Source organism: Suricata suricatta, chromosome 1 (assembly GCF_006229205.1).
Source record: "Suricata suricatta isolate VVHF042 chromosome 1, meerkat_22Aug2017_6uvM2_HiC, whole genome shotgun sequence".
NCBI classification, from domain to species: domain Eukaryota; kingdom Metazoa; phylum Chordata; class Mammalia; order Carnivora; family Herpestidae; genus Suricata; species Suricata suricatta.
Genome location: NC_043700.1, coordinates 26,028,296 through 26,040,830, shown reverse-complemented (window position 1 = coordinate 26,040,830; position 12,535 = coordinate 26,028,296). Strand labels below are relative to the sequence as shown.

General features: G+C 39.1%; 1 protein-coding gene across 1 annotated transcript; it reads right to left on the bottom strand.

The window, feature by feature from the left end:
* Positions 1-856: 856 nt before the first annotated feature.
* LEPROTL1 (leptin receptor overlapping transcript like 1) lies at positions 857-8,610 on the bottom strand. The gene is made up of 4 exons (XM_029950156.1): positions 8,517-8,610; positions 6,375-6,450; positions 4,497-4,683; positions 857-3,510 (listed from the first exon to the last, which is right to left on the bottom strand). Exons 1-4 carry the CDS (start codon positions 8,608-8,610, stop codon positions 3,394-3,396), a joined length of 474 nt encoding a protein of 157 aa, XP_029806016.1. The 3' UTR covers positions 857-3,393.
* Between the last annotated feature and the right edge of the window lie 3,925 nt (positions 8,611-12,535).

Here is a 12,535-nt window from a genome sequence, read left to right as displayed (position 1 = left end):
CCCTGGCAACTTTCTGTTCTTACTAATGTACTATAGATCTAGGAAACTAGAAACAAAAGAAGTTAATGAGTGCAAGGAACAAACTCAGTTTTAAGAAGCCAGCAAAAAAGATGGTTCCAGAAAAATACAGGTCTGCGGCCATTTAAAAGAAAGGGAGATAATTTATGATAACCCTAATTACCAAGGAAAATGCAAAATATCTTAATATATTCGAAAGAAATAATTAATATATTCACCGAAATAAATAAAACAACTGTCAGTTCTTTTTGAGAGAAGCTTCAGTTATCTGAAATATTTATTTTACAGGATATATTCTCTTCCCTGGGAATGCCAGAAAATTAGGAGGCATTAAAATAAGGGCCCCTTAATCATCACCAAGAGAAAGAGTAACATAGGTTTAATGGAAGAAACATGATTTTGAACTTCCCACCACTTTTATAAGTTCTAAAGCATCCTGAGGTGTAAAACGTACACATCACTTAACAGTAATGTTGCATGGCTGCTTGTTAAATTTGATGTGCTGATTTAAAGTGACCTGACACTTCTGAATCTCGTCACATTCAACGTAAGTGTCCCAGAGTTTCCTCTAGAAATCTGGATTATTTTGACAATACCCCCCAAAATCATGTTAGAGCAAACACTGAGAAACTACGATCTAAACTTCTAAAAATATATAATGAGATTATATAATTAGGACAACCTGGGACAAGATTCATGTTTGATAAAAGAGAACAGGACTTTCCCCCATTCACACTGTGCCACACAGATGTTTTATCTTTAACTATTTGAAAGGTTTGCAAAAAGCCAGATGCTCCAATAATGAATAGTAATAAATACACGATAAAACATACAGTCATAAAAAAGGTTCTGGACATTTAAGAACAGGTACAACCTTGACTTTTGATTATCAACAGTCTTTTCAGGTCAACAGAATCCTCTATGGCTTTTTTGTAAAGGGCTAGTTAAAAATTCTACTTCCCCAGGATACCCGTCTTGTCACCATAGCTCAAAATCACAGGGCTTCCTTGAAATATTTACTACTACAGTTTCAATTCTGTTTTGGAAGTGAAACTTCTGCAAGTCTAACATTAATGACTAATATATTGCATTATTAAAATGAGTAACACACTTCAGGAGCAGAAATGTGTAGTATATTTGCATTTCAAAAACACCCACAAACTAATATAGATATTTAAAATCTTTATTGTTTCATCATCAAAAGTTTTCTTTCCATAGAAGAGTGGCAATGTGGTATCAGTGCATGTTCTATGGAAAGTTCACACCTCCAAGACCTAGCCTAGAGATCAGAGACAGCACTATGTCAAGCCAGTGTGCAAGACGAGAGACACAGTGCTGCCAATGCAACCAGGACGCAGAAAGGATATGCAGCTGTTAGAAAAAGAGTCTATGGCCAAGTGAATAAAATAGTCACAGTGCACTGCACTGATATTCTAGAACAGAAAAACAGGGAAGGGCCAAAGAGTGTACTTCCTGCAAAAAACCCCCAAAAAACAAAAAACAAAAAACAAACAAAAAAACCCAAGTAGATCACAGGCACTGAGTTCCCAACCATATGGCCAGCTAATTCATGCATGCCTACTCCCTCCCCTTTAGGTCTACGTCACGGCAGCACTGCAAGCCGTTCTCAGCCTACTGGCTAAGTGGGAGAGCCACATGCAGACATCTTGTTCTGCTTCCCCTCTCACAGCCAAAGTCACCACTTGGGCCTGGCAATAAAACCTGTGGACTTTAGACATCTTAGTAAAAAGCTGAACAAACCCGAAATGGGTTCCCATTTTTTTGAGAAATGGATTCTATATAAAAGCTGTCATAATCACTCAGTTTTGTCTGAAGGCAAAACAATTTTTACGTAAATATAATGAATAAACACACAAATATCTGAACAAAATATCATCAGACCAACTTGAACATTTTCGTAACTAGCTCTTGCAAAAGGTACTGATAATTGTCGAGATGCAAATGACCACTATGATTTGATCATGCCTGGTTACTGGGAACTTTTTGGTCAGGTTTGTATCTGAAGCTGCTATACAGCTGGATTTGGCTACTTTGCATTAAGTCACACAATAAAATGAAACAGCAGATCTATCATGATGAAATAAAAATCAAGGAAGTTGAGAGGTACACAGGAAACTTGTCTTAAATATTTTTAAATTACATATGATATAACCTTAGAGAGTAAGAACTATAATTACCATGGTCTAAATCTTAAGTTGTTAATGCATGATTTATCTGCAAGACTAACAAGCCGCTGGTTAACCCTGGCAGGCCTGGCGGGGCGCGGCGCTCTGCATGTATGGCATAGCAAGTCCTTTCCAGGTGAGATAAACACCTCTAGTTTAAAGTGTTATTAAACTGTATTTGAAAAGTTAATTTACTTAATATATACAACGTATAAAATAAGTTAAAAGGAGGAAGCGGGGACAGGTTTTGTGGTCTAAAGGATGCACACATACAACTTCCCCTCATCAGTAGTAGTTCTACGTATGTCCACTTCACCCACAGTAAAATAGGAAAGGCTGATAGAAGATCAAACATTTCACTTATAAATAGAAAGAGGATTTAAAAAAAAAATGGAATTTCAATGTCATTTCTTCCCACAATGGAACTCTACTTTATCTATAATTGACATAAATAAAAACCATCTCAAAAATCTGGTTTAACAAGCTTACCTTTGAGTTTAACAATAAATTCCTTTAACAATTGAGAAGAAAAGCACTCTTTGGAGCAATTCCATAATATAATTTTCAATTCACAAAACACCTGCTTACTGGCAAAACCCACAACCTGTATGGAGGGCATGGGCATTAATACTTGGCCCCTCTGAGGTATAAATGCAGCTGGGTGTGTACCGAGTATACAGTCTATGATGTATGCCAACAGTCTGCATGTTTGCATAAAATTGAAAGTGATGTCATCCTGACTGATTGAAAACTTTTTTTTTAACTTTTTGCAATGGAGGTTAAATAATTTTAAGATCAAAGATGTCCTTTAGCCCAGTAATAGCCAGCAGAAATCTAATTCCTAACCAATGCAAATGGTTATTACATTTTAAAAATGCTTAATGTTGCATGTTGATTAAAAAAAATAACTAAACAGGGACACATAAATACTCAAATTTAGCAGGACACCACAGAAAGCATACTAGAGATAAGTGTGAAATCAGTCAAGCTTTTCCAAAAGAGAAAATCCTTTTAATCCTTCAGCAAGTCTCTGTGAAAATAGTAATGCTTACAAGAAAAGTGAGAAGGGAGCACTGAGGAGACCCCCAGGAGGCTTGCTGCGCCACTCTGCATTCCGGCCCCATCTCCTGTGCGCGCGGATGGCTGACAAGTGACAAGAAGTCCATCTGACAACAGTTCAGTAATTCCTTCACCACTGCTGCCAGCTGAAGTCATCATTGCTTCCAAAGACCAGGAAAAAGCCCAGGATAGTTGCAAATATGACTGTGTTTCCTGTGAGAACAAGCGCACAAGCTCCCCACTCAATCTAGGGAAATAAGACAGATAAACGCTTAGTTAACAGATGCAGAAGAAGCAGAAAGCAAATGAAAAGCAAATCTAGATTCTAGCTGTATGCCAGTCACGATATGAAAACAAGTTAGATCTGTGGTAGTAACTTTCACTCAATTTCACGCTTAATAATCCTTCTATATTGCTGTTTTTAATTTGCTTCTCTCAAAAAGACAGGAAACCATGAAAATGATCATTATTCAAAAGTTAGACTTCTGGATTCTGAGGAGGCAGCAGAGACTTCAACAACTTAATGCTTATAAAGAAATTTGCTCCAACTCTTCTTCAGTGAATCTAAAATTTTAACTAGAGAGATTAAATTTAAAGTATCTTAGATGAAAACGCACCCACGTACAATCTTTTAAAGGAGTAAGGGGTGTGGAAGGGTGGCCAGTCCCTGCCCGGCTTCTCTAACTCCCCAGAGACGGAGGAGTGACTCTGACTGGTGAGTCTGGAAGGAAGACCAAGTACAGGGAGCCCAGGCCCTTCTCTTTCACCCTTTTCCATGCAAAGAGCAAACCATCTCCTCAGGCCTATAAACAGTTACAAGGGCAGCCTGTGGTTGTTAAGCACTGGGTGAGTGGATGTGCCCAATTCTGAGAGTGAAGAACTGGTCAGCCAACTGCTGCTGCGGACCCCAGCCATGCTCTCCAGGATCATTCCTTTTTTTAAAATCTTTAAAGTACGCTTCACACCCAGCGTGGAGCCTTAGATGGGCCTGAACTCATGATGAGATCAAGACCTGAGCTGAGACCAAGAGTTGGATACTTACTTGACTGAGACACCCAGGTGCTCCTCTCCAATACCATTTTTATCAGTTAACAATAAAAGTAAGATTATCTCTATCCTCTAAGATCTTAGGTCTCTTGTGTATTTTTCATGTCATTTAACAAAACCTTTTTCCTGAGACAATTTTAACATAGTATAACGTAAAATTGTTAATAGAAAAATATATACACTTACCAGATGTGCTCTGGCAAATACAATAGGGAGCCCAAAAGCTGAGACAACAATGCCTGTTGTAAGAAATATGGCAAGTTCCTTACAAGCATTACTCATAGCATCCGTATCATCCACTAATCTTCTCGCTATGCAGTATGGAATAGGTGAAAGGATGTAAAAAAACAGAACAAAGAGAGGCCAGTATTGGCTAGAAAAAAAAAATAAGTTAATGTAGTTTTTGCTATCTATGTCATTTTCCTACACATAATATCCGCTTTTTAAAAATAAAGACCAAATAAGTATTGCAAGGTACAAAACAAGACATAGTTTAAAAATAAACAATAACCTGAATGCTGAAAAGAGAAATAATTAGAATCACCATATTCCTAAAGTAAATTATGACACAATGATTAAATATTTCTTATATTGAAAGAAAATGCTTTATAAATTATAGCAGTTGGAATCAAGACCCAAAATTTAAAATATTTTTATTTTAACTTTAGATTATAAATAAAAAATATGAATATTCTATGGAGAATAGAAATCATAACAGTAATTTTTAAAATTCAAGATTCATGCCCCTGACTTCTGATGAATGACAGTGGGAACATCCCTACACTCTTCCTTAGGTCACTATGAACTCCCAAACTACTGAAATAAAACTGTAGAAACTGAACTGAAAGTAATATTGAAGACTTCCAGTCAGAATATAGAAAATAGATGGCTTCTAATCAACGGTCTAGCTGAATTGTGCCAAGGTAATTTCCGGGTTTGGATAATGCAACCAGCGTTATGTAGGACGGCCACTGGGGAAGCCTGTGTGAAGGGAACAGGGAACTTCTCTCTACTATATATTTTTTTTGCAACTTCTTGATAATACATAATCATTTCAACATTAAAAAAAATACAAAAGCACAAAAAGTGAAAATTCCAAGCTGCCCATGTCCCCCTGCTTTCTCTTTTCTGCTCTCCTGACAGCCTTCTTGTGGCTCTTTCCATACTTCCATGCAGATAAACTTTAACAACAGGACTTGCTGCACTTTTTGCATTTAACAATGTATCTTGGACATCTTTATATATGATCACTCAAAGCTCTTAGCCCCTCCTCATGCTTTATAAGACTGCCTACTATTTCCCTTGATGGACATACTATAATTTAACCATTTCTCTTGTGACAGGCCTTTAGGAGGCTTCCAGGTTTTCTCGTTATTATAAACAAGGCTGCCGCGAACATTCAAACATCCGTACTCTCCTCTACACAGACCTTCGTAAACATCTGCCAGCAGACCTGTATGACAAAGTCTCTGTGGAAGGGCCAGTTCAAGAAAGACGTGTATTTTTAGAGCTAAGAGCCAACTGGCTTCCAGGATGACCGACTGCGCGAGCTGCAGCCCTGCCCCAGTGTGCACAACAGAGCCGTCTGCCCAGCTTCTTCCTGCACCAGAGGGTGTCGTTCAATTCTGAGAGCGGCTGAGTATCTTTTCACGTGCTTACTGTAATTTGCAGTTCCTTTTTCAGATTTATTCATTCTTCTATTTAGTTCTATTTTTCTTACTAATCTATCCTATTCATTTTTAAAAGTTCTTTCTATCCTATGGAAAATAATTGCTTACATGACTTTTTCCGTAGTCAACTGTCTCTCGACTCTGCTTCTGGTAGTGTTTGCTGAAAAGACATTTAAAATTGTCTTGCGTTTAATTTTATCATGAGGTGCTCAAAACTGAGCAGCAGTGCAATAACCAAAAGTGTTCCTTGCACTTTTAAAAAGGTTTGTCCTTGGCAAATGAACATCTCTCAGGATTACTTCCACAGTAGAAGCTTTCATTTAAAAAAATTTAAAGCTTTAAAATTAGAAAAATTTTACCCATAAACACTCAAAAAGACAAAAATTTTACATACTTGTATATTGGAAGGGCACATCCAAGCATCAAAAACATCAGCCCAATTGCTCCTCCAAAGGACAAACTAATCAAAGCTGCAAAATAAAGAATCAAATACACATATTAATTATGCTAAATTAATATTTTTATCAATATTCATATTAGCAAGTCTGAACATTACCTGTGATCCCAGAAGCAAAAAGCAAAACACAAAAAAACGAATGCATTAAAAGTGAGTTATCTTCACAGGTGCCTGGGTGGCTCAGTAGGTTAAGCATCCTAAAGTCATGATCTCCTGATTTATGAGATTGAGCCCCACACTGGGCTGTGCACTGACAGTGTGGAGTGTACTTGGGATTCTCTCCCTCTCCCTCTCCCCCTGCCCCACTCAGAGTATGTGCACTCTCTTGAAATAATATTTTTTTTAAAAAAGGGAGTTAGTTATTTTCAAAAGTGTAAGTTATCCAGTCTCAAAGTAAGTTTTTTGTGCCATCTTCAAGGCAACATAGAGTAGCACTGATTTTCAAAGCTGACCAACTGTGAGCACACCACCACATTCCCTCATTACTATCATCATTTCTTTTTCTTTCTTTTCTCTTTTAAATTTATTTTTGAGAGGAAGAGAGACACAGCGTGAGCAGGGGAGGGGCAGAAAGAGAGGGAGACACAGAATCCGAAGCAGGCTGCACGCTCTGAGCACAGAGCCCAACTTGGGGCTCAAATCCAAGAACCGTGAGATCATGACCCGAGCCGAAGCCGGACGCTTAACCGACTGAGCTACCCAGGCTCTCCACTGTCCCCATTTCTAATGAGTATCTTAGCCTCCCAGATCAATGCTCCTCCAGTCATTTGTGTTACATTTATTCCACAGATCGTTACAGTTTGAAAAACAGGATGTGGAGAAACTGCATTCTCAGCTTTACTGGATTAGAAACCTTATCGTATGGGAAAGTCTCTCATAATCAGCTCCTGCTTCTTGCACATACACTCCCACTGTGCTCGAAACAAATAAGAAAAAAGTGTCCAAGGATACTTGTAGTTAATAATTTTAATCAACTAATTTTGATATAGATCTTTACATAGTTTACAAAACTATAGCTGGGTTTCCTCTCCTAATTTCCTACATATTAGAATATGTGCAAGATAATGGGTACAAATCCTTCTTCGATATCTTTTTAAGATATCACAAGCTATAGATACATTCTACAAGTAAAATATAGTTTCTAAAATTATACACGTGCGCGCGTGCACACACACACACACACACACACACACACACACACACAGCGTTATATTTTATAAAGTTTCCCCCCATTGGTGAGTAGAAACAACTTTCTTGAATAGGCAGTTAATCAATGGCTTAGAATGAAGCAAAGATATAAACAATCCATTTATTTTGAGTTCTATATAACCTTTATTTCTGCAATGGTACTGGCTAAAAGTTAATTTGGGCTTTTTTGTTTGTTTGTTTTTAATTCAGTCTATTAACCTTAAGGGAAATGTTAAAATCCAAAAGAGCTGTAGAAGGTCTAAAAGTTACCAGGACAAAAGCTAACATATAGAAATCAAAATTAACAGTAAAGGGATTAAATGCTGCCCAGTACTACTGAAAGCCTTCTTTGAATTAAAATGGTAATAACTGGGGTGCTTGGGTGGCTGAGTCAGTGAAGCGTCTGGCTCTTGGTTCTGGCTCAGGTCATGATGTCATGGTTTGTGAGACCGAGCCCCACGTCAGTCTGCGCTGCTTTGCGCTGACAGTGCAGAGCCTGCTTGGGATTCTCTCTCCCTCATGCGCTCACTCTCTCTCTCTCTCTCAAAATAAATAAATAAACAAACATTTAAAAATAAATAAACAAAACAATCACAATCAAGGACACCCACTCACATGGTAGGCTGGCAGATAGTTTTCCCTTAGATCACCGATTTAGGTCATGTCAACCCTGAACACATTCACTTAGTTCTTATTGCCATTATATTTTCAATTCCAGAAAAAAAGAAAGAAAAAAAACCCCTGCACTTTTATTTTACAGCAAGTGAGGAACCTCAAGTTTACAATGGAGTAAACTGTAAACTGAGGAAAATACTGAGTTTACTATTTGTTTTGTTCAGTTCCAAACAGGTCCTCAGACTCTGGCCCTGCTTACTCTCCTGACACACTCACACCGGGCTATTAGCCCTGGGTCTCTGCACTTCGTGACACTGGCCTCCTTCCTCTCCTGGCAATCAGGCACCTTCCCGCCATGGCCCTTGTGCATGTTGTCCTTCTACCTCAGACAGGTTTTCATTCATTCATTCATTCCAATCAAGAAATATTTACTCAAGGTATATTTATTGCAAACCAAATATGTAACAGGTGCTGGAGATTATGTAAACAAACCAGACAAGGCCCTTCCACACTCAGGGAGCTTGTGTTCTTATTCCAGTCCCTTCCTCTTTCCTCCAAATGAACTCCTCCCTGTCCTTAGGATCTCAGCTCAATCATTTCTTCCTTAGTGACGTTTTCCCAAATCTCCTGAACTGACCAATTCCCCTTACCATATTCATTCATTCATTCATCAATTCAACAAATTATCTATTGAGCACCTATCCTGTGTCAAACACTATTCTTGGCACTAGAGATAAAGCAATGAAAAAAATCAAAGCACTTCCTCTCATGAAGCTTACATTCTAACAGGAGAACAAAATGATGAAAAAACAAAAGCAGCAAATGAATGTCAAGTGCTATAAAATAAGTCAGGTAGAGTAAGAAGATGGAGTGCTTTCCGAGACACAGTGGCCTGGGGAAGGCATCTCTGATGAGATGACATCTGAGCAGAGGCTTGTATGAAATGAGGGAGTGAGGGGCGCCTGGGTAGGTCAGTTGGTTAAGCCTCCAACTTTGGCTCAGGTTATGATCTCACGTTTGTGGGTTCGAGCCCCGTGTCAGGCTCTGTGCTGACAGCTCAGAGCCTGAAGCCTGCTTCTCATGCTGTGTCTCCCTCTCTCTGCCTCTCCCCCTCTCATACTCTGTCTCTCTCTGTATCAAAAAAAAAAAAAAAAAAAGAAAAAGAAAAAGAAATAAACCATTAAAAAAAACCAGGGAGTGAGGGAGTGAATCATGAAGATTTCTGGGGGGAGCATCCCAGGCAGAGGGCCACGCATGCGCAGAGGCCCTCTTGCTCTGTACACACCCCCTGGGCTCAGTTATCACAGCTATAATTTTATATCAATTTGCATCGGTCTTTCCTTGCATGCTGTTAGCTCCACCACAGCAGGGAAAGAGTTTTCCTGTTGTTGATGCTCCCACCCCAGCTCTCAACACTGAGTAATAAATATTTGTAGAATGCAGAAAAGGAACCCAAGGGGAAAAAGAGAGAGAAAAGGACAAAGGGAAGAGGAGGGGAAGATCAAGCTGGAGTAAAGACAGCATATAACTGAAAGTCAGGAGACAATGGGTCCCTAGACCCTACGAGCCACTTACTGTCTATATAATTGTATCTGAATGTCAGTTCTTCCTTCTGTAAAATGAGACCTGGATTAGATCTAAAATGCACATAATTCTCCGAACACTAAAGATATTTGTTATAAGACATGCTGAAGAAGTAAAAAACCATCTCCATTTTAAAATAAATTTTAATTCCAATATAATTAAAATACAGCGTCACACGAGTTTCAGAGAGCCATTTCTACTTTTTCAATGCACTTGCCAAATAGCTAAATTCACCACTATAAATACTATATAGTAACAATGTATTTATCCAGAATATAATTTAGAATCCTGGAGGAAACAAGGGTCACTAAAGAGACAAAACATGTCACAAAGACCATACACTGAATCTATCATTCCTTATAAACAGACCCTCAGGGTCCTATTCAGCCGATGCTGATTTATTCATTTTTGTGATTCAACTGCTGTGTGTGAATTTCAGCGGAATAAAAAAAGAATTTTAAGAGTCATCTATGTTCATTTATAATATTTTTCTCAATAGCAATTCATATAGCCAGAATAAAATTAATGGAAAGTAACTTTCTCTACCCAAGGATGATCACTGTTACATGTAAACTGTGACATAAAATGTTCTAAGTTTGAAGATCTTGTTTCCTATATTGAAACAAATGAGAAATAGGAGGCAGAACTGCACATAAGAAAGATCTTCCCTCTGACAAGAGAAAGGAGACTGAAAAAAATTTGAGATCAGGCATACTAGTTTATTGTAATCTTGGCCCAAAGGCAGGTAGCTTTACTACTTGATGGTCTCTGAGGATAACTCTTTTATGACAGGGAACAATTATTTATGTTCTTATCAAAAAAGAAGTCTAAACTTTTTTAGTATACCCTTAAAAAGTTAATGGAAGATTCCTTTTAAACAAATAAAAAATGAAAACAAGGTAAAATTCGAGTATCAAAAAATTTCATGTGACAGACATCTCACCTCCTAGTCATACCGGATACAATAAAAAACCAAAACCAAAACCAATGGGGTTAAATAAATTGCTCAAAAGTGTTCTCAAAACTTGTAAAGTTTCTCCAGTCTTATGAAATCAGCAACTAGGCGGATTTATACACAAATTTCATCATTTGTGTATAAATGGATGTTCCAAGTGACACATCAATAAGGCAAGAATTTACACCATAATCCAGTGATGAAACATTTGGAGGGCAAAACTTAGAGGAGTCTAGTTTCTACTCCCAAAGCCTCTAGGCTAGGGATGGAACAGCCCAATTATTTAAACTCTCAGGAGACAGGGTGCAGATTCTGTGATTACAAAGAAGTTAGAGTAGCAAGGACCATTTCCTTAACCTGGGAGTTACGTGACAAATCTAATACATAACCAAATAATACGGATTAAGAAATAAGTAATGGTCTCCAATGATAGCAGTGCTCCTACCTAATATAAAGACAGGCCAACAGAAAGAAAATATCCTGATAAACAATCCTAACGATCAAAAAATCTTATTGAAACCAAAAGTGTAAGTATAATTCCATCTGAGGCGCTTTCACCTGATTAATATTTTCCTAGATTCTGAGAAGGAAATTACAGTTATTTTCCTACAACAGAAACTCCCTATGTTAATGACACTGAAGAAATGGGGAAGAACTAGGAAACTGGCAACATCCGTAAAACCACAGCATTCTACCCTAACTGCCTTTCCATACAAGGAATCCAAAAGGTCTATTACAGTTCAAAAGCAGCTCGAAAAATTATCTTTGGTTGCTCAAATTACAAAGTTTTACATCAGAAATGAAAGGTTCTCAGACATGAAGAATAAACCAGAAAGAGTAAAATGTGACTCTGGGAAAGCAGCTCAATAAAAGTTGTCCTGAAGGATATAAATTATGCAGAAAAAAAACACTGCTATCAAAGTTCTTCACTTCCTTCTTGCCTGCCCCTTTAGGTCAGCCGCAGGTCAGGAAATCAATGTAATTCGTGGTCAAAAAGTTGAAAACGCTGTCTGTCAATGCTATTTCTAATCACACTGAAAAAATTACCAAACAACTGCAAAGACTGCAACCTTCCTCATTTCTAAAGAAAACACATGAACAAACGTGTAATTTTCCATGAAGTTTTAAAACTGTTTTATTATTTTTTAAAAACCCAACCAAAACTTTGAAATGGAAAAGCCTCAACGTGCAACTGTGGACAACAGGAGCACCTCCGGGGTCGCTCCTACGGTCTAACCCTATGGGACAAACAATATAAATACAACGCATCAGTTTTTGGAGGTTGTAAACCTTCGAGCACAGGACCTGAGAGGGGATGGGCTGGCCAAGGCTCCGGAAAGAACCGTCCCCAGGTCCTTCCAGGGCTTTCCGGAGGGACTCGGTTCGGCTCAGCACCCCAAGACCGCACATTAGCCTTTAAGTGGCAAATGACACCGATTCCCCGTAACCGGCATCTCTGGCGGCCTCAACGCCCTCAAAACCACTCTCCGCTCGCCTCCCGCGGATGCAAACTCCGGCAAAACGTGTGGGATGGCCCGAGGCGCTGCGGGACTCCCGCCGACCGCGGACCACTTCATTCTTTGTACGGGGGCCGAGGGGTGGGAGAGGCTGCCGAGATCAGCAGAAAGCTGGGGCCGACGAAGAAGCCGCCGCGCCCGCCAGCCTTTCCCGGAGGACGCCGCGCCCAGCTCTGCTCCGAGGCTGCGAGGGCGGAGGCGAGGGTCCAGGGGCGGGGGGCGGCCGCCAGCGCGGGGAC